Here is a 27,776-nt window from a genome sequence, read left to right as displayed (position 1 = left end):
TTTACCTAAAAAGATCTGTTGCGCACTAAAAAGTTCAAAAAGTGGCTTGATATTTATTTTTGATACGTTGTATTATATTTATTAACATTAGAAACATTCTCTAGAAAAATAAAGTTTTTTGATTTATGATGTTCTTGAAAGGAGTGAGCGATATCATTCTTCTTCTTACCCTTATCAGCGCCTAATGGTGCATAGCGCACTGTATTACATTGATGCGGTGTTATATTGATTGTTCATTACATGAGGGTAAGGTAATAAACTATGCACTTTACCATTTGAATAAATTTACAACATTTTGAGTGTGTTTAAATACTTGTTCACAAATCTAGATTTCTCCACTTGGGTGTGTTTTTTATACTATATTCTTCTTCATCTATGTTGAGATGTGAAAAATGTTAAAATAATTCCTCAGTGGAACCCCAGATTTGTGATCCAGTATTTGGACACACTCAAATGTAGTAAATAAAATAATCTGGACAAATTATAAGCTGCATGAAAAATTGATAATCATGTTTTCAGGCGTTTCCCAATATGTGAAATAATACGGGTTCGGATCTTGGGTGCAATTTAAAGGGTCTCCGCTAAATTGAAAGCTTTTGAAACCCAACAATAGATGGCATTGTGAACCCACACGTACAGTGTCGTGAGATCAATAAAATACGTAGGAGAAAAATTTGAGCTGTGTGTAGAATGGTGAATGTTACATGTGTGTAAAGTGACCACTTACCGGATGGTAAGTGGTCACTAGGATATGGCAGGTCATAATCCCTGTATTTACAGGCTTATATCGTAGTCGTACAGGAGAAAGTGACCAACTGACAAAACGTAAAATGTTCAGGAGGGCCATTCAAATCAATTTTTCTTGGCAAGAAAATAAACACCAATGCCGTTAGTCATTTTCAACAAGTCAATATATTATACTTCCAAGTTTAAAATCCCTTGGGATTTTTTCAGGGCACTATTAAGCTAGTAAGATATTAAATAGTCAATAATCACGTTTTTGTAAAAAATGCACTTGGTCACTTTCTCTGTATGACTACGATATATTCTTTTTCATCAATTTTGGGATGTCAAAAAAGGCAATAAAACCACGAAAATTATTAAAAATTATTTGTTTATTGATTTTTTTAAGCATTTTACGAAGCTATATATTTTTTATAATAAACAATATTCTTTCAATATTTTATTTACACAAATTTGCTTATACTAAATAATAAGTACACATTTACTTAGTTCTAAAACTGGTAATTAATAGTAGTTTTATATTATGAGACTCGTAATTAGTAATTATTAATAAAAAATAAATATATATTTTTATTTTACGACACAAAAAATCTCATTTTATAATCTTATTTTGAGGTAAACACAATCGTATTGTGACTCAGTCAGGTGGTAACATTTTGGTAAAACAGGGTTGTGTGAAGTCATCGGTACAATGTCTCCAATCCTATACATTTACTCTCACTAAGATTTTTAAAAAGTACAGTGGAACCTCTCATAAAATGGTGAAAAAGTTACTTCTTCAACGAGCGAAATTTCATATAACGAGTAAAACGAAGGGCAAGTCCCTTTTTCACGACATTGTTTTGTGAGCCGGGACTTCTGCGCGTAAGATACTAGAACATACGCTTGTTATACGAGGTTCCACTGTCTTTAATTAAATTTAAACATATAATTTAAAAATACAACTTTCCATCAAACACAAACATTGGCTTCATATCGCTCACTCCTTTCAAGAATGTCATAAATCAAAAATCGTCAATTTTCAGTTGTGTATGTTTTCGGAATGCCCAGAAAATGTACTATATCCCAGCAAAGGCGGCATATTTTAAACTTAATATTTACCCGCTACAGGGCAGAAAGTGTTGTTTTTGCATTTTGAAGAAAAGGTATGGTTCAATTATTTTTTAAATATACTAAATATGATTCGGCATTAACTTTATGGAATGACATGATTATTTTATTAAAATTAAACACTTGAATAATCCACTTTATCGAGTTTAATTTTCATTTACGACTAGTTTCGAAAACGACTATTGTTTTCATCTTCTGGTACAAATTAAAACAGTTTTAATTTGTACCAGAAGATGAAAACAATTGTCGTTTTCGAAACTAGTCGTAAATAAAAATAAAACTTAATAAAGTGGATTATTCCAGTGTTTAATTTGAATAAAATACTAGATTTTTTTAAAATGGAGAAAAAACATTAAGTTTTTACCTAAAGAGATCTGTTGCACAGTAAAAAGTTCAATAAGTGGCTTGATTTTTATTTTTAATACATTTTATTATATTCTTACACTTTAAAAACAGTCTCCTGAAAAATCAAGTTTTTTGATATATGACGTTGTTGAAAGGAGTGAGCGATATAACAAAGGTAAATTGTATGAATATATTCATTTGTTCAGTTTCTAGCAAGCAATTGTTAATAATAAAACTTGAAAAATAGCTTTGTTATAAAATCTATTAAATCTTAATTAGCTCTTTGCTTGGAAATCGGTCGTTGTTATAATCTATAGAGTAAAAATGTAAACGTTAGATTTTTAACCTTAAATCCCATTATTGCTTTGTTTTTCTTATCAGCCGATTGCTTTGAAATTTTGACACAATTTTTCATTAAAATACGCAGTTGTTTTATTTATCTATATAAATAAAAATGTAAATGTGATATTGCTTAAAAGTCATTAAGGTATATTATACCGATTGCTTTGAAATATAGACACAATATTTCATTTAAATACAGTCAAACTCGGTTATTATGAGCACGGTTATAGCAAGATCTCGGATATAACGAGGAAACATTTGTTGAAATTTCGGTTTTTGTTTTTTTCAATAATAATGCAAAGCTGAGATAAGCATTATCGATAAAATTAAGAAAGGTGTGTTGAGATGGTTTGGACATGTAGAACGAATGAGTGAGGAAAGAACGGTAAAACAAATTTATGAGGCGAATGTTATCGGAAAAAGGAGCAGATGAAGACCAAGAAAAACAATGCAGGATCAGGTATGCCAAATACTTGAAAGTGGTCAGGTTAGGAGTCGTAACAATCGGCAGGTATGTATGAGGAGATGCATGAACGTGGAAGAGGCGAAGAATGTTTGCAAGGACAGAGTGGTGTGGCGCTCTATTCTCTCTGCCTACCCCTGCAGGGAAGCGGCGTGATGGTTTCTTAGTTAGTTGGTTTTTCTCAATCCACGGTTATAACGAGCAGCTTCTCGGCTATAGCAAGCAAAGAATCTTTTTTTAATAGTTTTCATCATTCTTAGTGTCAACATTGTATTTTTATTTGCATTTAAAAAGAATATCACACTCTCGAAATAAAAAATAGCAACCGTGATTGTACGAATTTTGATGAACCTGCTACAATGGTTTTGTACTCAAAGAAGCACCGGATTATCCAATTTTTATAGAAAAACTGGATTGAATGAAAAATATGACATGTCGCCCACTCCTTTCAAGAACGTCATAAATCAAAAAACTTGATTTTTCAGGAGAACGTTTTTAAAGTTTTAAAATAAAACACAATGTATTAAAAATAAATATCAAGCCAGTTATTGAACTTTTTACTGTGCAACAGATCTTTTTAGGTAAAACCTGAAGGTTATTTCTCCATTTGAAAAATATTTAGTATATTTAAAAAAATAATTAAACAATACCTTTTCCTCAAAATACAAAAACAACACTTTCTGCCCTGTAGCGGGTAAATATTAAGTTAAAAATATGCCTCTTTTGCTGGGATATAGTACATTTTCTGGACATTCTGAAAACATGCACAACTCAAAATTCACGATTTTTGATTTATGACGTTCTTGAAAGGAGTTAGCGATGTGTGTAAAGGGTGAATTGTATGAATTTTGTTTCAATTGCGACATATATACATGTTATGTGACCATTACAGATAACATACTTCATGTGATAGGTATGTTTTAAAAAAAATACATATTCTCGGTTATAACGAGGAACGGTTATAACGAGCATATTCAGTCGGTTTCTTCATCCTCGTTATAACCGAGTTCGACTGTATATCCATGTTTTAATTTAACTATTTTAATGTGAATTTTATATTGCTAAGATTTTTTATAACTCATTAAATTATTCAAGGATTGATATATATATATATATAAATAGTTATTTTATAACAAAACTATTTTTGAATGTTATAAAATGGAAAATCACAAAATTATTGCTTAAAATGTTAGTTATATTGTTAACAATGTATAAATGTGAGGATAATAAAATCTAAAATAAACACTGAACTCCCCTTTCATATGATTTCAAAATTAAAAATTTTAAACCTTAATTATACTCTGGCAGTCTGCCGCCCGACCCTCAGTATACTAATCACAAGTAGCCGCAACACCCAATTCCCATCTGTACAATGTTTGCAGGCGTCTCTCGCGCTCTACCTAAAGTAAGCAAATAGAACGCTCGCAAGCGTCTCCCGCTCTCTACCGACAGTATGGAAAAGGACCCTAATTATACTCTGGCAGTCTGCCGCCCGACCCTCAGTATACTAATCACAAGTAGCCGCAACACCCAATTCCCATCTGTACAATGTTTGCAGGCGTCTCTCGCGCTCTACCTAAAGTAAGCAAATAGAACGCTCGCAAGCGTCTCCCGCTCTCTACCGACAGTATGGAAAAGGACCCTAATTATACTCTGGCAGTCTGCCGCCCGACCCTCAGTATACTAATCACAAGTAGCCGCAACACCCAATTCCCATCTGTACAATGTTTGCAGGCGTCTCTCGCGCTCTACCTAAAGTAAGCAAATAGAACGCTCGCAAGCGTCTCCCGCTCTCTACCGACAGTATGGAAAAGGACCCTAATTATACTCTGGCAGTCTGCCGCCCGACCCTCAGTATACTAATCACAAGTAGCCGCAACACCCAATTCCCATCTGTACAATGTTTGCAGGCGTCTCTCGCGCTCTACCTAAAGTAAGCAAATAGAACGCTCGCAAGCGTCTCCCGCTCTCTACCGACAGTATGGAAAAGGACCTTAGGGTCTATACTTAGGGTCTATACTTAGGGTCTATACTTAGGGTTTATACTCTGGCAGTCTGCCGCCCGACCCTCAGTATACTAATCACAAGTAGCCGCAACACCCAATTCCCATCTGTACAATGTGTGCAGGCGTCCACGCTCCAGATTTGTCCCAACACGATCCAGATTTGTGAACAAGGATTTGGACACACCATCTTGCGTGTCTTTCAATGTAATTTTGTTTACCATGTGAATGAGGAGTTCAGTGTTTTCAACAGTCAATAAAAATAAGATCAATTATATCAGACTTTTTTAAACATATTGCAATATGTAACAACTAAACGCTACAAAAATTGTAAATTATTGGGTGGAGTGATATGTTTCTGTTTTTTATTAATAAAATTTTTATTGCTTTTTTTATCAGTTGAGTAGATTTTTCAGTCAACGTAATTACAAACTAATAGTGTAAAAAATAAGTCAATATTTTTAATTAGCTTTTGTATGGTTAACCCTTCCCTTAAGGTGGACACTGACCGGAGCATTTTGTCGTAATATAACGTCGTAACATAGCTTGCGGCGAGCATCACCGAGCACCCGAAACTATGGATGGAGCGCTCAGCTCGGTGTGCTGACTGCCTGAATACTCGCATCGTAACAAGTTACGTTACGACGAAATGCTCCAGTCAGTCTCCACCTTATGTGTTCCAAGGATAGATACCAATGTGTGAGGCGTTTCTAGAATATTCTTCTCCGTCTTAATCCTCATTGCTGAGGGTTGTGACCCTTGCAGAAGCAATGACTCTTCTCCAGTTATCCCTTGACTGCGCTGCACGTAGCGCTCCAACCACTGAGGTGCCTGCTGCTGCCTTAATTCGATCGGTCCATCGTGTGGGGGATCTTCCTCTCCCTTTCTTTCCCTCCAGGCTACCGATCACAACTAGTCGTTCCAGGCTATCCTCGTTGCCACGCGCAACGTGTCCAAAGAAGAAGTCTAGAATATAACACCGCTTAATACATCAAATAAAAACTAAGTACACAACTAAGTAACAGGCTGTACGATTTTTTAAGTTTTATTTTCATCCTTTGCAAAAAATGCTACAAAAATAAGTTTAAAAATATTGCGATACTTTGGTCTTCTTAACATATAAATTTACTCTTTTGCGAACACAGAAAATCCTACATAATACAAATCATAAAGTACAGGCTGTCATGTAAGGAACATACTATGTATAGATTTGGCGTTTAATGTGTAGAACTCCATTTTAATTTACATATTAAATACTAAACACTGATTTTTAGAGGCTACTAAATTGTATTTTATTACTAAAAACACATAAAAATAAATTTTGTGACAATTGTTTCGTCTTGTTATGGCACTTTCAAACTAATCTGAAGATTGGATGGACTGAGGGTCCTTATATAGCTATACAACTGTGGGTACTTCATATTTTTTGTAATCTTTATTTATGAAAATTTTTCCTTTTAAATTTTTATAATTTCAAATTGTTAAATGTTTTAAAATATTGCTTTGAATAAAAAACACAGTCAGTACCGCGAGATCTACATTCTTATATATCAGCACGTTATTTTTTTGTCTGCTAGCGACATATTATTTCTTTCACTCAAATGAATGTCCGCCTCCGTAGTGTAATGGTCAGCACTCTTGGCTACCGTTCTGCAGGTCCCGGGTTCGATTCCCAGAGGGGGTCAAATGAATATATAAGTGATTTTTTCACTAATATTTATTCAGTATATTACCCTGGACTGGTACCTGAAGCGGAGGGTTGATCACCTATTCTTCATGTGTTAACGATCAAGATAACACTGCGTTTATATGATGCAGTGCCCTATGCACCATTGGGTGCAAATGAGGGTAAGAAGAAGAATGAATGTGGTATTACCACAAGGAAAGAGAGAGAGTGAGAGAGAATTAAATTACTTTGCTTTCATTCGATCCAATTTCCGGTCTTTGGTTTTCGCTCAGTCAGCGCATGGCTGAGTGTTGGAAAGGAGGACGTCTCGTCTATGACTCAGTTGGAGGTGAGTTGGTACTTGTTGCGAGCTGCGTACTACGATTTCCATACAAATATGAACCAGGGTCATCTTTGTATAATCAGTTCGAGAAATGTTAATTTTGTTGCTGTTTTTTTTTTAAAATAGATAAAAGTGGTCTCAATCAAAGAAATATAAATGTGAACCACATATTCAGCAATATACCAATTATCTTATATATTAAACATTAAAATTATTATATATTTCGTCCAAATGGAAACCAAACATTGGTATAAAACCTTATAGCTAGACACATTAACACTATTTGTACTTAACTCTTAAAAGTGCAACAATAGAGAATTGGTGTTTTGTTCTTTGGTTATAAATATAAAGTACTTTACCTAATGACAATTTCAACATTGTCTCAAAACACACGTAAATACAAAAAAGTGGTTCCATACTTTGTTTAAAACCACAAAAATTTCATAAAGTGGTTTTGGACCACGGCATAAATATATCGCTAATTTCGCGTGTTTTAAAACTAATGTTGAAATTTTGTTACGTTACATCAATACAAGACCGCAAAGCCTGCGGTTACATTACAAATATATCAAATAAATATTTATATATCGTATATATATCGTATATATATATATATATATATATATATATATATATATATATATATATATATATATATATATATATATATATATATATATATATATATTTAAAGATTTGTTTCAAAACACTGGTAAATACAAAAAAGTGGTTTGGTACTTTGTTTAAAAAAATCACAAAAATTTTAAAAAGTGGTTTTAAACCACAATATAAATAAAGCACTAATATTGCGCGTTTATATAGAAATTATGTAACAATGACCTTTCCGGGAGTACAATAATTGATGTCCAAATTTCTCTGTGGAGTGGGTTCATTTTACATTAATTTTTATCCACGAAATTAATGTATTATGAAGATAGAAATTATGTAAAAATAATTTATTAAAAATAAACTCACCATCTCTAGGTTTTCTTTTATGATAAAACTACATAGAAATATCAACAGATGTCATTGCTGTGCAAGTTACATTATTCCAACTGACAGACAGACTTGGACGTTGATTAACATTGATACTTCTTTGTTCCAAACATTTTTAATTTTTTGCCGTCGGATGTTAGAGGTGAAATAAAATATAGAACAAAGCAAAATAAAGGAATGGGTAAATGATCAAGAGTTAATTCTATGAAAATTGTAAAATAGTTTGAATTCTTAATTTTTTCTATCTTTTTTGTGTGTATATTAGGTTAAAATGGTTAAAAACAATAAAAAATGTATGTAAAAAGAACTCCACCGCCAAGATATACAAGGTGGCTTGGTGGGTCTCTGCAAAAAATATTTTAAATATCGTTGTCGTACAGGAGAAACTGACCAACTACGAAAACGTAAGATGTTCAGGAGGGCCATTTAAGTCACTTTTGCTTGGCAACAAAATAAACATCAATGCAGTTAGTCATTTTTACCAAGTCAATATATTATACTTACAAGTTTAAAATCCTTTGGGACATTTTCAAGGCAATATTAAGCTAGTAAGATATCAAATAGTCAACGATTACGGTTTTGTAAAAAAAATGCAGTTGGTCACTTTCTCCTGTATGACTACGATATTTTAAAAATAGTTCTTTAAATAAATGTACATTATTTTTGTAAATACATAATAAAAAGGGAAATTTGCAACCATGTTCATTTATGACCATACTCCCGGAAAGGTCTCACAAACCAATCATATATCAATAATCAAAAATATTAGTTTTTGATCAACAAAGTTGTTTTAAAATATCAAAATTCATAAAAATAAATATATTTTTACTGCATAAAATACAAAAAAATGTATCCCGACTTTTATCAATTGCTTTTAATATAACACTGCTCCAATAGAAGGATTATTGCTTTGGGTATGGCGTTATATGAGAGTGCTATCCCTCCGCTGGTTCAGGTATTGTTATTTTCCCTGAGAAGTCCCGGCTCTATGGATGGGAGGCGGGGACGCGTAGCACTCCTCCGAGGAATATTCTGCAAAAAAAACGTATATAACTGATTGGTTAAAAGTTTCGGAATTGCAACCTGGCAACCATGGACAAAGCGAGAATTTTCATCCTAGCGACATTGCATGACATGGTGGACAGTCCTATATTCAAAACAATGTGTGATTAATGACACGCTAATGACTTCACAAATCGCTCACTCCTTTCAAGAATGTCATGAATCAAAAATCGTCAATTTTCAGTTGTGCATGATTTCCGAATGCCCAGAAAATGTACTACATCCCAGCAAAAGAGGCATATTTTCAACTTAATATTTACCCGCTACAGGGCAGAGTGTTTTTTTTGCATTTTTTCACATGTACTTTCCCTTTCCTGCCTGCAAACAAGCCACTAGAATAGAAGCTTTGTGGGTCATTCCTCAAATTTTTTAAAAATAATTAGAAATATCGCTCACTCCTTTCAAGAACGTCATAAATAAAAAAACTTGATTTTTCAGGAGAACGTTTTTAAAGTTTAAAAATAAATATCAAGCCACTTACTGAACTTTTTACTGTGCAACAGATCTTTTTAAGTCAAACCTGAAGGTTTTTTCTCTATTTGAAAAATATTTACTTAATTTAAAAAATAATTAAATGATACCTTTTCTTCAAAATGCATAAACAACACTTTCTGCCCTGTAGCGGGTAAATATTATATTAAAAATATGCCTCTTTTGCTGGGATATAGTACATTTTCTGGGCATTCTGAAAACATGCATAACCAATAATTGACAATTTTTGATTTATGACGTTCTTGAAAGGAGTGAGCGACATGTGCTTCTATTTTATTTCTTTTTCACGCGTAGCTAGGCACAGCTAGTAACGAAATATGTACAGTATCTCGAAGATGGTCCTGCGCACAGGTGTGTAGCACTTTGGTTATGTTTGGCAAGTTGTTTGGGGCGGTCGCTAGAGCTCACCTGTGGGGCTAGGCAGGGCCAGGCTGCCCAGGGAGCCCCCGAGGTGCTCGCGCAGCCCCTCCGCCTCCTCGGCCGGCAGGCAGGTCTCCACCATGGCCTCCAGGCAGTTCACAAACAGCTCGCTGCTCTCCGCCGTGCAGTTGTTGCACTGGAACACACCCGACACGAGGCAATGTGAGATCAAGCTAGCCGGGTAATGGGTTAAGATGAAATAGGCACACCTACACACCCAACATGTGAACACCAGTGGCGGTCGGTGACTTTTTGTAGAAGGGATGCTGGACATTAAATATTTATATTCATCTTACTACGTACTAGATATCAAATATGCACATCTAGATGCCACCTCTATAAATCCAAAACTCAATAATTACAGATACAAAATATCATCAATTCATTTTTATTTATTTAAATTATTAAGTAAATTGCAGGTTCATAATATTCAATAATAGTTTAACTTTAGTCTTCAAGCTCAAAAGTAAACTGTCAAAGCAACGCGCGCACTAAGAACAATCTAATAGAGTATGTGATTCTGTTCATTATACACATTAGTATTAAAGGCGTTTTTTGTACGTCGGATTCTGTCATTAATATCGTATAAAGTTGATTTGGATGTTGGCTTGCGGGTCTCAGAGCGTAGCTACATAAGTGCTAGCCGGGTACTGGGTATTGATAAAATAGCTACATGAGTGCTAGTCGAGTGCAGATGTAGTATCTACATAAGAGATAGCCGGATAATGAGTAGAGATGGATTGGCTACATGAGTGCTAGCCGGGTAATGGGTAGAGATGGAGTAGCTACATGAGTACTAGCCGAGTAATAGGTATAGATGTAGTAGCTACGTAAGAGATAGCCGGATAAAGGGTAGAGATGGAATGGGCACAAAGGTGCCACCCACGTAATGGGTAGAGATGGATTAGCTACACGAGTGCTAGCCGGGTAATGGGTGGAGATAAAATTGTATAAAGGTGCAAGCTTAATAATGGGTAGAGATAGAATGAGCGCAAAGGTACTAGCCGGGTAATAGTTAGAGATGGTGTAGCTATATGAGTCTTCTTCTTCCTGGCTACATCCCTACTTATCGTCTTTGTAGACTGCTGGGATCAGCTCTCCTCGTCCTCAGATTGTAGGTCCTTCTGTCACGGACAACGTCACCTAGGCCATGTCTTCGAACCATGTTCTCTCTTTGCAGCACCCATGAATTTATTGGTCTTCCTCTACATATCTTTCGAGGAAGATCCATTGCTATTGCCTATATGAGTGCTAGCCGGGTACTGGGTAAAGATGGAATAGCTATATGAGTGCTAGCCGGGTACTGGATAAAAATGGAATAGCTATACGAGTGATAGTCGGATAATGGGTAGAGATGGAATAGCTACCTTAGTAAAGGGTCCAGCAAATCTCCAGAGGCCTCCGAAACCGCAGCTTTGCATGTAGTGCAGTTGTTGCTGACTCGCGTCTTCCGAAGATATCATGTTCTGCGAGTTAAAATCGGCATAAATAAAGGAAATAACGCAAGCTAATTTATCGTCATAACAGAATGCATAACTTGTCTACACCCTGTAGATAATCCACCGAGGTGATCACACTGACCTGTATGATGCTCTGCACCGCGCTCAGTATGACCTGGTCATGGCACAAAGTGAGCACATGGTTGATCTTCATGTCCAGCAAACTGTGACTGAAAACACAAGTACAATGTTAGCAAGAAGTATTATTTTTTGACATCTCATCAAAGATGAAAAAGAATATGGAAGTCTGGGCATTTACGGGGCTGAAGACCGTCATAGTCTGGTTAAATTGATCACTTTACAGACGTGTAATAGCCACCAATTCTACCCATTATTGACAACCACACTACTTAAATTCTTGGAAGTTCTATATATATGAACCAATTTAAAAACCTTGTTTTTGAATCACTAGAACTTCACTAAAGACATCTATTGGTGAGGTGAAAAGAAGCTTTTTATTGAGCAGAAACTCTTTTATTAGTATTTTATTGGGCAAAAACTCTTTTATTAGTATGTGAGGTCCGAATCCTGGATTATAATCACATACATGAGAAACGCCAGAAAATATCATTTTAATTTTAATTATTTTTAGCTTATAATTTGACCAGTAAATTTATTTGTGCATACTCAAAATTTTGTCAATTATTATATTTTTCATTCGGACCCTTATCCGCACCCCAATGGTGCATAGGGCACTGCATCATATAAACGCAGTGTTATCTTGATTGTTTACACATGAAGGAAAGGTGATCAGCCCTCCGCTTCAGGTACCAGTCCAGGGTAACATTGAATAAATATGACAGTGAAAAAATCACTTATATTTATTAGACCCCCCTCTGGGAATCGAACCCGGGACCTCCAGAACGGTAGCCGAGCGTGCTGACCATTACACTACGGGGGCGGACATTATTATATTAATAATAATAATAAAACCCTTATCCGCACCCCAATGGCGCATAGGGCACTGCTTCATATGAACACAGTGTTATCTTGATCATTTACACACGAAGGAAAGATGATCAGCCCTCCGCTTCAGGTACCAGTCCAGGGTAATATTGAATAAATATGACAGTGAAAAAATCACTAATATTTATTAGACCCCCTCTGGGACCCGGGACCTCCGGAATGGTAGCCGAGCGTGCTGACCATTACACTACGGAGGCGGACAGTATTATATTACATAAATTAATTTTGTCAACTTTCAACAATTTTCAATCCCTGTCTTGTTCGGCGACCCTTACGTACTAGAGCAGTGATTCCCAAAGTGGTCTATATGGACCCCCAGGGGTCTATGACAACTTGCAAGGGGTCTATGTTTTAATTTGAATTTAAAATATAAATGTATAAAACCTAACATGTCGCTCACTCCTTTCAAGAACGTCATAAATCAAAAAACTTGATTTCTCAGGAGAACGTTTTTAAAGTTTAAAAATATAATACAATGTATTAAAAATAAATATCAAGACACTTATTGAACTTTTTACTATGCAACAGATCTTTTTAGATGAAACCTGAAGGTTTTTTCTCCATTTGAAAAATATTTAGTATATTTAAAAAAATAATTAAACAATACCTTTTCTTCAAAATGCAATAATAAACTTTCTTACTTGTAGCGGGTAAATATTAAGTTAAAAATATGCCACTTTTGCTGGGATATAGTACATTTTCTGGGCATTCCGAAAACATGTACAATTGAAAATTGACGATTTTTGATTTATGACGTTCTTGAAAGGAGTGAGCGATGTGTGGTTCAAAGTGAGTAGCACTACATATACCGGCTGTCAAAAATACTTTTGAAATCAATGAATTTGATAAAAATCGATATCAGGTAAGGCAAGGGGTCTACGAGATAAAAGAGTTTGGGAACCTCTGTACTAGAGTTATACTTACATGACAGGAAAAACTTTTGGGAAGACAACGGATCCTTCCGCCAAATACTGATACAAGATTCTCGTTTCCGATTCATCTGTAGTGGAAAAAAAAACATTTGTTAGAGAGTGCGCCATCCCAGGATAACATGACTTGAAAACCATCTAAAAAATTACCCTAGAATTTGAATTACTTGAACTTTGATGTGTTACTTGAACCCAGTACAAAAAAAAATTAAATCTGTATTTGGTCTACAATAATGAACATATAATAATAATAATAATAAAATCCTTATCCGCCTTACGTTTTAAGTTTCATACTATTACTAGTTTACTCTTCATGTTTAAAGTTACTATAATAATAAAACCCTTATCCGCACCCCAATGGTGCATAGGGCACTGTGTCATATAAACGCAGTGTTATCTTGATCGTTTTACACATGAAGGAAAGGTGATCAGCCCTCCGCTTCAGGTACCAGTCCATGGTAATATTGAATAAATATTGCAGTGAAAAAATCACTTATATTTATTTTACCCCCCTTGGGAATCGAACCCGGGACCTACAGAACGGTAGCCGAGCGTACTGACCATTACACTACGGAGGTGGACAATTATAAACATATTTAAAATATTTTTTGCAGAGACCCACCAAGCCAAGCCACCGAATGTGTGTCTTGTGTAGTTCTTTTTACATAGGGCACTGCATCATATAAACGCAGTGATGTCTTGATCATTAGTACATGAAGGAAAGGTGATCAAACCTCCGCTTCAAGTACCAGTCCAGGGTAATATTGAATAAATATTAGAATGAATTATAAAGATAAAAAGGGATAATTTTCCTTAATATTATTTTTCAGATATGCTACTTACTTCATATTTTCAAAATATGGAGTAAGTAGCTGTTATAATACTAAAGTTATGGAATTAAAATTCGTATATTTTGTTTAGTGTATTTATTAGTGTATTTTTTTAATTTTTTTATATTAGATACTGTATATATATATATTATCTTAAAGGCTTCAGCCGTTCAATAAATAAATAAATATGGGGGATTTCAATCCCCCTGTTATATTTTGACCCAGCTATGTTTTCTGAGGCTCAGAATGTGTGAAGTATCGGACTGACCTGTGGTGTATTTGAGCAGCGTGGCCAGTACAGTCAGCACCAGAGCCTGCGTCGTGAAGTCACTGAGCACCTCAGGATCCAGGAGGATGTTGTTCTCATTCGACACGGACACCCTGCCACTTCTCTCCTGTAATGCGACCGATTCAATACTTCAAGTAATAATAAAACCAACGTTTTGAGTGTGTCCAAATACTTGTTCCCTGAATATGTAAACTGTATTTTTCTGAGTAAATGGCCGCTCATTTTTTAATTTTTTTTTAAATTACCTAACGTCCAAATGACTCTGGAATCTAGCTACGGCTTATGCAACACCGCTTATCATGACCCTACTCAGGCTTCAACGTTTTAAGTTTCATACTATTACTAGTTTACTCTTTATGTTTAAAGTTACTATAATAATAAAACCCTTATCCGCACCCCAATGGTGCATAGGGCACTGCGTCATATAAACGGAGTGTTATCTTGATCGTTAACACACGAAGGAAAGGTGATCAGCCCTCCGCTTCAGGCACCAGTCCAGGGTAATATTGAATAAATATGACAGTGAAAAAATCACTTATATTTATTTTACCCCCCTCGGGAATCGAACCCGGAACCTCCAGAACGGTAGCCGAGCGTGCTGACCAATACACTACGGAGGCGGACTAAAGTTACTATAATTTCGTGTAATTCATGAGTGAAAATTCTAGGTAGAAAACACTCGCAATCTCGCTAGAGGCATGAGTTTATACGTTTCATTGATTCTAAGTTAGCAGTGAAGTTACTTAGGTGTAGTTACTTAGGTGTATGATTTTAGTTTTTGATTTTACTCAGGTAGTGAATAAAATCGCGGCCTGCTGGGTACAGCCGTATTAATACCTTCCGGCATTGAAAGGGTTAAATAAATAAATAATATACCCTAGAATTTGAATTACCTGAACTTTGATGTGTTACTTGAACCCAGTACAAAAAAAAATAAAATCTGTATTTGGTCTACAATAATGAACATATAATAATAATAATTAAAAATTCTTATCCGCACCCCAATGGTGCATAGGGCACTGTGTCATATAAACGCAGTGTTATCTTGATCGTTTACACATGAAGGAAAGGTGATCAGCCCTCCGCTTCAGGTACCAGTCCAGGGTGATATTGAATAAATATTACAGTGAAAAAAATCACTTATATTTATTTTACCCCCCTTGGGAATCGAACCTCCAGAACGGTAGCCGAGCGTGCTGACCATTACACTATGGAGGCGGACAAAATAAATAAAAAAAGGGTTAATTAATTACTTTAGAAGTGTCGGGGTCATCGTCATCCGCGCCAGCATCCGTCACACTACTGGCAGGGGCATCATCTCCTACCACCTAAAAATGTTCAAATTTACAGATCTGCTGTTATTTTTTGACATCTCATCAAAGATTCAATTTATGTAATATAAATTTAAATTTATTTATTTATAATTAACACATCGCTCACTCCTTTCAAGAACGTCATAAATCAAAAAACTTGATTTTTTAAAGTTTAAAAATATAAAACAATGTATTAAAAATAAATATCAAGCCACTTATTGAACTTTTTACTGTGTAACAGATCTTTTTAGGTAAAATCTGAAGGTTTTTTCTCCATTTGAAATAATTAAACAATATCTTTCTTTCAAAATGAAAAAACAACACTTTCTGCCCTGTAGCGGGTAGATATCAAGTTAAAAATATGCCTCTTTTGCTGGGATAAACTACATTTTCTGGGCATTCCGAAAACATGCACGACTGAAAATTTACGATTTTTGATTTATGACGTTCTTGAAAGGAGTGTGCGATATACATAACAAACTTAAATTTTAAAGCATATACATTAAAATACGTTGAAATTGAAAATAAGCAAGAATACTGTTGCTAAAGGTGTAGAAAAATCCCGCTTCGGAATAACTCCTCAGACACATGGAACAGATATTGTTCAACATAGCCGTAGCTCTTCCTACAGGCATAACCATCGGCAGGTTGGTCCTGTGTATAGGAATGTGAAACAATCTATGCCGACGCTGTCTTAGGTAACTATCGGGAACATACAGACCAATGCTCCGGATAATTTCAGGATTATCCATCATACCGCGCAACAATGGACAAAAATGCTTAATTAAATACACATTCCTTCTAGTCTCTAAACTATTGTAGCCAAGCATACCCTGGAGAAACTCGGTCAGGTGGAGCCAAGGATAATAGCGGTACTCTATCATGTAAAGATAAAGAAGAATATAGAAGCCTAGGCGTTTACGGGGCTGACGACCCTCATAGGCTGATTTATGTGATCACTTTACACACGTGTAACATTCACCAATTCTACCCATTATTGACAACCACACTACTCAAATTCTTGGAAGTTCTATATATATGAACCAATTTCGAAACATTTTATGTGATTATAATCCAGGATTTGGACCTCACATGCAAATATAAGACTTTCTGGTCAATAAAAAAGCTTCTTCATCTCACTAATAGATGTCTCTCATGAAAATTCTAGTGATTCTATGACGGTCGTCAGCCCCGTAAATGCCCAGACTTCCATATCTTTGATGAGATGTCAAAAAATAATATGAATAATCAAAATTTATTATTTTAATTACTGAACTGGTACCTGATAATCGATATACTGAAATATAACTCCTATAATTGGTGATAATCCAGATTTGTGAACAAGTATTTGGACACACTCAAAAAGGTTTTATTTGTGGTTTCAATTTAAAAAAGGGGTGAATTTAGTCACATTTATCCGGGAATTCCAGACAAAAGGGGGCTACAAAAATGTCAAAATCCGGGAACAACTTGACTAACTAAAAAAAATAAAATATTTTTTATACTTTATATATTAAATACACTGTTTGAACAAACTAGGTTGATTTGATTTTTTCCCATAATTTGATACTGTCGCTGTTAAAAGAAGGGGTGACTTATAAGTCACTGTAGCCGGTATACAGGTGACTTAAAAGTCGCTGCTAAGCTCATCTCTATATCTGGGTGAGAGGGATATGCATGAAGATATTATTATTATGATTAAACCATATCCGCTCCCTAGGTGGAGCATATGGAGTCCACAAACTGTCTCCAGGCTTTTCTGTCGGCTGCCAGCTCCCTTGCATCCTCCCAAGTCAGTCCCGAAGTTCTGACGAGAACTGCCGACGAATTGACAGCAGTGGTTGGGAACCTGATGCCTTGTAAAAGAGGCAAGCTTGATGGCGGCTCTCAAGGGCATGCGGAGTACATGGCCAAGCCAACTGAATCGCCTTTTCTTGACGACAGTTGTGACCAAGATTTGCTGCGTAATACGCCTTATCTCTTCATTCCTCACAAAGTCAAACCACCGCACGCCTAAAATTCTCCGCAGACACCTATTCTCAAAGCTTAGTACACGGCTGCTCTGGACCCTTGTAAGGTGCCATGTTTCACAGCCGTATAAGAAGATAAAAAGTAAAATACCTCAAATCCACTGTCTGAGTCTCCGGGCATCATTCTGTCGCCCGTTTGGTGGGAACTCATCTGCTCGGAATCCTACAATAAAATTATTCACCTTTTATTATTAAATTTAAAGTACCTACTTGGATAATAATTAAGGAGATTTAGTGGAGATACAAAAGTCATTATTTATTTACAATGAATAGTTATTAGGCAAAACTAACTAACTAACCATCACGCCGCTTCAGGGGTAGGCAGAGAGAATAGAACGCCACAGCACTCTGTCTTTGCAAACATTTTTCGCCTCTTAAACAATCTTGCGACCCAGTTTTTTAAAAAAATAGTCTTATTTTATCATTATTTCTATGTAGTAATATGTTCATGAAAATTAAAATTATTTTTTACTTGAATAGTGTGAAGGGAGGACTTTAAAATAATGTTAACCATGACTGGTCCAATGTGGAATCTCATTAGACATGGATTTTTTCCTCTTAGGTCCCATGTCGGATGTTATTCGACATTTTGTTCATCATTAGTATTATTTATTTCAATTCCAAGCTTACATTTTTGTCACTCGTATCTATTACAACGTATGTGGAGCGGAGGACAAAGGAATTTTCCAATTGGAATGTAACTGTCTACCTAACTTACTAACTAACCATCACGCCACTTCCCGCAGGGGTAGGCAGAGAGAATAGAACGCCACACCACTCTGTCTTTGCAAACATTCTTCGCCTCTACCACGTTCATGCATCTCCTCATACATACCCGCCGATTATTACGACTCCTAACCCGACCACTTTCAAGCATTTGGCATACCTGATCGTGCCATGTTTTTTCAGTCTATCTCTGCTCCTTTTCCCAATTACATTCGCCTCATCAATTTGTTTTATCGTTCTTTCGTTTCACATGTCTAAACCATCTCCACACATCTTTCTTAATTTTATCGAAGATGCTTATCTCAGCTTTGTATTCCTTCCTTATTTCACTATTCGAACATCTATCATACATCAAATTTTCAATTTTTTCAAAACTAAGTACCTACTTAGATAATAATTAAGGCGATTTAGTGGCAATACATACGTCATTATTTATTTACTATCAATAATTAAAAGGCAATTTTTTCAAGACTAAGTACCTACTTAGATAATAATTATTAATGGCGATACAAAAGACATGATTTATTTAAATAAATATAAAATAAAACCCTTATCCGCACCCAATGGTGCATAGGGCACTGCGTCATATAAACGCAGTGTTATTTTGATCGTTTACACGTGAAGGAAAGGTGATCAGCCCTCCGCTTCAGGTACCAGTCCAAGGTAATATTAAATAAATATTACAGTGAAAAAATCGCTTATATTTATTTTACCCCCCTTGGGAATCGAACCCGGGACCTCCAGAACGGTAGCCGAGCGTGCTGACCGTTACACTACGGAGGCGGACTTATTTATCATTAATAATTATAAGGTGATTTTTTTCAAAACTTGGTACCTACTTAGAATCATACACATACTAAGATAGGTAAGGTAAGGTTAGAATTATTAACCATGATTTTAATATTTACTTATATTACTTATAACCCTTATCAGCACCCAATGGTGCATAGGGCACTGCATCGAATTGACGCAGTGTTATCTTGACCATTACTTACACGAAGGCAAGGTGATCACTCTTGCGCTATATATATTTAATATATATATTTTTAATTCCCTTCATTTACGGCTGTACCCAATTGGTACATAATATGAAATCACATGTATTCATTATGATAAAATATTATGTTTTCTCTTTCCAAGTACAATATTGGTTCGGAAATTACTTACCCAAACAAGAATGAACATATCGTAGTCACACAGGAGAAAGTGACCAAGTGAATTTTTTACAAAAACGTGATTATTGACTATTTGATATCTTACTAGCCTAATATTGCCCTGAAAAACATCCCAAAGGATTTTAAACTTGGAAGTATAATATATTGACTTGGTAAAAATGACCAACTGCATTGATGTTTATTTTGTTGCCAAGCAAGAGTGACTTAAATGGCACTCCTGAACATTATATGTTTTGGTAGTTGATCACTTTCTCCTGTACAAGGAATTAGCCTGAAATATTGTAATTATTATCACTTTATACATAGTTAGGAAGTGATATATTCTAGATATCGATACAGTCCGCAAAATCATTGCCGTGGTTTTGCAGATTGTAATTTTCCACCATTTTTACAATTATAAGGTGATTTTCTTAAAACACGATGCTTGAATGTGAAAGAGGCATTTTTGCATAGATGGCGTTTGATTCTCTCTGCCTACAGCTGCGGAACTGGGGAGATGGTACGCATTTTTACCAAAACATATGGAAATATGTGTTTCCTCTTTCCATTAAACTAGACTGAGCCACAGAAAGTCATGGCTGTATACAGCTAATTAAATAAAAGAAATGTAAGTTTTCAAAATGTGGAGTACTTACCGGAATGCTGGGCCCCACATTGTAGGTCCGGTCACAAGAGACGATACTGGACTGCTTGCCTGAAACATACACATACACATATATTGAATGCTGTCCCACCGCATTCCCAGATCTGATACAGAAGCATCTAGGCTTCCTGACAAATCTGCTCTTGCAAATAATTTTTTTTGTACTAAGTTGCGAAATTTATTGAAAATGTGAAACAACATATTCGGTTTTACTGTGAATTTACATTTAAAAGCTTTCAATATCCCCTGTCACTGCCAATCTAAATAAATAATAAATACAAGTTTGTAAATCCATCACCAAATTTTCTAGAAGTACCCCGGTGTAGGCAGTGAAAGGGATTAGTGTTTAGTTCAGTTAGTCAGCTAGATCCGATTCCGACTCGACGTTGGCCGGTACACAGACGCCCACAACCCCGACCAGCACAGCAGACAGACACGGAACAGTGCAAAGACATTTACATACACCTATAGTGGAAATATTTGCTTTAGTAGCTCAGGTTGCTTGATATTCCTCCTTAGGACTTAAGAGTCCCTTAGAATGGTTACTAATCTTCCTGCCGCTGTCACCCTGGCCATTAGAACATGTGGTGGATTGTACACGCTAATAATAATAATAATAAAACCCTTATCCGCACCCCAATGGTGCATAGGGCACTGTGTCATATTAACGCAGTGTTATCTTAATCGTTTACACATGAAGGAAAGGTCATCAGCCCTCCGCTTCAGGTACACCAGTCCATGGTAATATTGAATAAATATTACAGTGAAAAAATCACTTTTATTTATTTTACCCCCCTTGGGAATCGAACCCGCGACCTCCAGAACGGTAGCCGAGCGTGCTGACCATTACACTACGGAGGCGGACTAAATATTGTATTTAGTCCGCGGATTTGTATGCGGATTGTACACGCTAGTTAGAATTAACTTACTTGCCCCCAGTGATAAGGACTTTGACATTATCATTCTTATCTTTGATCCCGAAAAACATTGCATAATTGATCAAATATCGTAGTCGTACAGGAGAAAGTGACCAACTAACAAAACGTAAAATGTTCAGGAGGGCCATTTAAGTCACTTTTGCTTGGCAACAAAATAAACATCAATGCAGTTAGTCATTTTTAACAAGTCAGTTTATTATACTTCCAAGTTTAAAATCCTTTGGGATGTTTTCAGGGCAATATTAAGCTAGTAAGATATCAAATAGTCAATGATCACGTTTTTGTAAAAAATGCACTTGGTCACTTTCTCCTGTATGACTACGATATCTTTCTTCTCTTTCATGTAACAAAATGAAAAACTATATTTATTTCGTCCGCCTTCTGGTGTAATGGTCAGCGTGTTTAGCTACCGTCCCGGGTTCGATTCCCAGGGAGGGTTGAAATAAATATTAGTGATTTTAAACTGTAATATTTATTTAATATTACCCTGGACTGGTTCCTGAAGCGTAAGAGTGATCACCTTGCCTTCATGTAAGTAATGATCAAGAAAACACTGTGTGAATTTGATGCAGTGCCCTATGCACCATTGGGTGCGGATACGGGTTATAAGTGTAAGTAAATAATATTTATTTTGACACCCCTCTCCTCCTGGAAATCAAACCCGGGGCCATCAGCACACTACAGAGGCAGATCGAGTGGATCGGCAGGTTGGTGAATGGATAAACGTGATGCATCCTTCTAATTTCACTGTCAACTGTCGTACAGTCATAGATTATTATTAAATCACTGCCAAAGAAGTAGTATTTCAAAAATGTAGATAAGATAACGTCAAATGAGTATTAGTGCGAAAAAACTATAGCATTTATTTTGGCTATTTATTTGGTATGCTAGCTTTAGAGAGGTACACAGAGGCGGATTGGGTGAATGGAAGCGGTGACTAGCTATAGAGAGCTATAGAGAGAAACGCAGAGGCGGATCGGGTGGATGGCCATGGTGACTAGCTATAGGGAGGTATAGAGAAGCACACAGACTCGGATGGGGTGGATGGGCGCGGTGACTAGCTAAGAGAGGCATACAGAGGCGAATGGGGGGAGTGGCGACTCACTGCTGTACGCCGAGTACAGGACCGGCTGGTCCAGCACGTCCCAGGACTTCTGGCGGCGCCCGCCGTCCGAGGAGGTCAGCAGCTGGTTGGACAGCGAGATGGGCATGGACAGGAAGTTGAGCGAGAGCCCGAAACTGGAGCCCGATTGCTGAAAACATACCGACAACCATACCTATAAATTCAACTCCATTTTCCTGACAATAGATGGTGCCGGCTGATATTTTAAATTATTTTTTATATTATTTTATTTATTTAATGCAGTTACAAGAGTTATTTTTTATAATTCAACTAATTTTCTAGATATTTCTACTTCACAGATCTTAAAATCAATTTCACTGTCCCCAATAAAGAGACTAAGCTCTTAAGGTTGCTATATTAATTAACATACTTATTATTGAACTACCCTGTAAATTACCGTTAATTACAGTAATAAATATATATATATATAACCCTTATCCGCACCCAAATGGTGCATGGTGCATAGGCGCTGTCATATAAACGCAGTGTTATTTTGATCGTTTATACATGAAGGAAAGGTGATCAGCCCTCCGCTTCAGGTACCAGTCCATGGTAATTTTGAATAAATATTACAGTGAAAAAATCACTAGTATTTATTTTACCCCCCTTGGGTATCGAATACGGAACCTCCAGAATGGTAGTCGAGCGTGCTGACCATTACACTACGGAGGCGGACAAAAATACAACAGTAATAAATACAATATTTTAATTCCGGTAAATATCACAAAAGGGACATCATAGTGTTATCAGTATTTTCTAACACATTATTTTATAACCCTTCTATTACTAAGGTTTATTTATTTTAGCCTCTTCATTACGCAATTATAATTTTTTTATTTTATTTTTTATTTAAACTTCATGTACAGAAAATAAAAAGTACATTGGCGGGCTTATTGCTAAAAAGCAATATCTTCCAACCGACCAAAGACGGACTAGTGATATTGATCAAAACGTTTGATACCATATATAGCCGTTTGCAATCAGTGGGCAGATAGTACTTGAACATTTAAAAAACATAAATTACAAATTGACATTTAAAAAGAAACATAAATTAACAAAAGACGATAATAAGGAGGGCAAAGGAAGAAGGGAGTTTAGGGAAGGAGGTAGAGGGAGGAGGTTTGATGGACAGTTAGGATTCTAATGACAGATAGTAATGTCTCAGACGATTTTAAAAGTTAATACATATTATTGTCTGATGTAATAGATTTTATCAAAAAACTAAAAAACAATTATTAACAATTAGACAAAAAAGTATTCTAGGATTCTAATGATAAATAGGTAGAATCAGGTAGCAAGTTTAAGGAAGAGAGGAGGGGTCAGGGGAGGAGGAGATGGACAGTTAGAGTTCTAAGGTAAGATAATGATGTTTCAGGCGTTTTTTGAAGGTTAAAATAGAAGGTGCATTTTTTACGTGTAGAGGTAGTTCATAGTCTAGCCGCTTGGACAGTAAAGGAATTACTGAGGAATGCTGTGTTGTGGCAAGGAATGGAGAGTGTTCTCTCTTGGGAAGATAGACCATGATCAGAAAGGTAAACGATGTTTTCCACAAGATAAATTGGTGCACTGGGGTCGTGAAGAATGTTATATAGTAGGGCGAGAGATTGTGAATTTATGCGTTGTTTAAAATGAAGCCATTTTAATTCAGTGCGACAGGGTGAAACATGGTCATATTTCCTTAAGTTAAAAATAAAGTGAATACCATGTTATTTTTTGACATCTCATCAAAGATGAAGAAGAATATGGAAGTCTGGGCATTTACGGGGCTTACGACCGTCATAGGCTGGTTTAAGTGATCACTTTACACACGTGTAACATTCACCAATTCTACCCATTATTGACAACCACACTACTTAAATTCTTAGAAGTTCTATATATATATATATATATATATATATATATATATATATATATATATATATATATATATATATATATATATATATATATATATATATATATATATATATATATGAACCAATTTAGAAACCTTGTTCATGAAACACTAGAACTTCACTAGAGACATCTATTGGTGAGATGTAAAGAAGCTTTTTACTAAGCAGAAACTCTTATATTAGTATGTGAGATCCGAATCCTGGATTATAATCACACACATGAGAAACGCCAGAAAATACCATTTTCATTTTTATTATTAAGCTTATAATTTGACCAGATATTTACAACAAATATGAAAATAACTCCTGTAATTGGAGATAATCCAGATTTTGTGAACAAGTATTTGGACACACTCAAAATGTTGCGAATACCATGATTCTGAAGACGCTCCAGACGATTAATAAGTGTCTAATCTAACTCAACAATGGTTATCATACTAACAGTGCTGCTATACGGGTGTGCCATCACTATAGAGACAACATTGTGTCATCACTATAAAGGCAGTTGTGACCGAAATGAGAGGTCAAGTTGTGACAAGCACAATGAGAAGATGGAGGATTTACGTGTAGCTGTGGGGTCGGGTGGTCCATCATGAGGCTGTTGTCGGTGCAGTCTGGGAGCCATCTTGGCAGGGAGTGCTTCACATGGCAGCGAGAGCGCACCTCCTCGGAGACACAAACCAGGGCTGGAAGAAACATCACACAATTAGCTTTAACTCAGAGTTCGTAAGTGTCCACTGAGAGTGCCAGTGAGTTAATTTAAATTTTACATAGTAAATACCGCTATTTCTTAAAATCTACTGTGACACGTGTTTAATTCAGTTAAATTGATTTATTTTCAATTAACATATCGTAGTCATACAGGAAAAAGTGACCAAGTGCATTTTTTACAAAAACGTGATCATTGATTATTTGATATCTTACTAGTTTAATATTGCCCTGAAAACATCTCAAAGGATTTTGAAATTGGAAGTATAATATTCTGACTTGTTAAAAATGACTAACTGCATTGATGTTTATTTTGTTGCCAAGCAAGAGTGACTTAAATGGCCCTCCTGAACATTTTTCGTTTTGTTAGTTGGTCACGTTCTCCTGTACGACTACGATATACATTACAAACTAAAAATTTTTGAACGTATACATTAAAATCGAAAATATGCAAGAATACTATTTGGCTGTCCAAATTCAAAACACAGTAAAGGACATTTTTTTTGTAGTACGTTTTTTTTTGCATTTTTGGACTAAGTAGAATCTACTTAGTCCAAAAATGCAAAAAAAACGTCCCTTACTGTGTTTTAAGTTTGGACAGCCGTATTGCTAAAGGTGTAGAAGAATCCCGCTTCGGAAAACTCCTTCGGACACATGAAACAGATCAATATCCAATGTGATATTGTTCAACATAGCGGTAGCTCTTCCTACAGGCATAACCATCGGCAGGTTGGTCCTGTGTATAGGAATGTGAAACAATCTATGCCGACGCTGTCTTAGGTAACTATCGGGAACATACAGACCAATGATCCGGATAATTTCAGGATTATCCATCATACCACACACAATGTATAAAAATGCGTAATCAAATACACATTCCTTCTAGTCTCTAAACTATAGTAGCCAAGCATACCCTGGAGAAACTCGGTCGGGTAGATAAAAGGATAATAGCCGTACTCTCTGTTTCCATGCATTCCGCGTGATTTTCAAACACTGTAAATGCATGGAATATTTATTTCAATAGAAATCAATGATTTGCACCCGTATTCAGACGGCGTTAATATCTGACCTTGAATTCGGCATCACTCACCAGTCAGGTAGGCGATGGTGTCCCTGGTGACCTGGAACTTGTCGTGCGTGCCGGCCGTGATGGCGAGCAGCACGGCCAGCACGCGGCTCGTGCGCGACACCGTGGTGCCCGACGGGTGGCGGAACCCCTTCAGCAGGTGCCCCACCAGCGCAAAGTGGAAGTTGGACTTGAAGCTGCAAGCACACCACATGTCAGGTCCGAATCGGGTCTAGCCGACTTACTGAACTAACTAACTACTGATCCCTCACTGCAAACACCGGGACACTACCAGAAAATTTGGTGGTAGTTTTACAAACTTACACTAACCCGAGTGACATGGCAACAATGACATGGCAACCCGAGTGACATGGCAACCCGTGTGACATGGCAACTCGAGTGACATGGCAACCCGAATGAGGTTGGCCAGAAAGGTTGGGATTAGTCCTCACACAATGGTCGAGTGCAGATTGATATGTACCTCAAGCCAACAGCGTGGTCCAGCTGCTTGAAGTGCCACTCCAGAGGTTCCCGGGTGCCCATCATGACTTGCTCCAGAGACTGGAACAAAAAACTCATCATTTATTTGTTTGAAATATTTGGAGTATGTTCAAATCGTTTTTTCATAATTCTGGGATCAATCCACTCAGGAGATAACCACTTGATGCACATCCCATTTGCAACACCATCCCCAATTTTTAAAGAGACCCTATTCAGCCAATAACCAGTGGGTTAAAGTTCCTCCCAATACGCACCTGCGACTCAAACTGCCCCTGCGAGTCCAGCGTGTGCAGGTTCTGCTCCAGCAGGGCCAGCCCGGTGGCGTACAGGGTGGGCTCGTCCAACTGCAGGACCGAAATGGCCACCCAGAACAGGGCCCGATGTATAGGGGATTCCTGCAAACAGATTGCCTATTTTACCAACTTTTCAACACATTGTTTGCGGGTAACGCTTTGAACCATGGGTGGCCAACATTTTCAGTAGCCGGGCCAGATTTTAGAAATGAGATTTCCTACCGGGCCGTAAAACAAAATTTATTATATTATTCAAAGCAAAGAAGATAGATATTAGGTACTTTTTGCTTATTTGCATGTTAACCTCGTAATGCCGTTAAATATTATACATTTTCAAGATAGAAACAGAATCCTTGCATATCAGGCATGTCGGTTTTGTTTTAAATTCCACGAAAAAACAGTTTATAGTCCATCTGTCTTGAAAACTTGTCAGTTCTTCTGTTACTCTTCTCTTCTTTAGTCCAACGTCTTCACTACTTGACGTCATTATGCGTCTTGAAATTTCCAGGATAGTGAAATACTTCTATATATGGGATATGACACGAACTACGCACGATGGAATGTTCTTTCGGTGGTTTTGTGTACACTAAAGGAATACAATGTGTGATTTGCTCTGCGGGCCGCAAGTAGACACTCGGCGGGCCACATGAAGCCCGCAGGCCGCGGGTTGGCCACCCTTGCTTTAAACGCTAACAAAGTACAATCATACACTAAAATACAAACAAAGCTCAGGTCATGAACAATTTAGAAATACATAAAAATTTTAATTGTGATAAAACATTAATCAATAATGTATACGTCACCATTATTATCTGTTTCCTTTTACAAAAATTTCAGTTTCTTAACCCCCCCTCTTATTATTAACC

At 36.4% G+C, this 27,776-nt stretch overlaps 1 protein-coding gene across 1 annotated transcript in view; it reads right to left on the bottom strand.

Moving 5' to 3' along the window:
• Nucleotides 1-7,733: 7,733 nt before the first annotated feature.
• Nucleotides 7,734-27,776, bottom strand: part of LOC148313104 (neurofibromin-like) — an 87,342-nt gene continuing 67,299 nt past the window's right edge. Inside the window, exons 50-63 of the mRNA XM_088267823.1 lie at nt 26,872-27,012; nt 26,598-26,677; nt 26,141-26,313; nt 24,907-25,028; nt 22,430-22,577; nt 20,379-20,437; nt 17,934-18,005; nt 15,753-15,827; nt 14,479-14,605; nt 13,376-13,451; nt 11,568-11,655; nt 11,354-11,452; nt 9,975-10,122; nt 7,734-9,044 (exon numbers count right to left, since the gene is read on the bottom strand). Coding sequence (XP_088123949.1) covers nt 8,974-9,044; nt 9,975-10,122; nt 11,354-11,452; nt 11,568-11,655; nt 13,376-13,451; nt 14,479-14,605; nt 15,753-15,827; nt 17,934-18,005; nt 20,379-20,437; nt 22,430-22,577; nt 24,907-25,028; nt 26,141-26,313; nt 26,598-26,677; nt 26,872-27,012 — 1,479 coding nt within the window. The 3' untranslated portion in view covers nt 7,734-8,973. The remainder of the gene's footprint in view (nt 9,045-9,974; nt 10,123-11,353; nt 11,453-11,567; nt 11,656-13,375; nt 13,452-14,478; nt 14,606-15,752; nt 15,828-17,933; nt 18,006-20,378; nt 20,438-22,429; nt 22,578-24,906; nt 25,029-26,140; nt 26,314-26,597; nt 26,678-26,871; nt 27,013-27,776) is intronic.

The sequence above is a fragment of the Brachycentrus maculatus genome, unplaced genomic scaffold, assembly GCF_059751285.1.
Source record: "Brachycentrus maculatus isolate JH-2025_06_01 unplaced genomic scaffold, ASM5975128v1 h1tg000020l, whole genome shotgun sequence".
Classification (NCBI taxonomy): domain Eukaryota; kingdom Metazoa; phylum Arthropoda; class Insecta; order Trichoptera; family Brachycentridae; genus Brachycentrus; species Brachycentrus maculatus.
The sequence above is the reverse complement of the archived record's forward strand: the minus strand, read 5'-3'. Positions and strand labels throughout refer to the sequence as shown.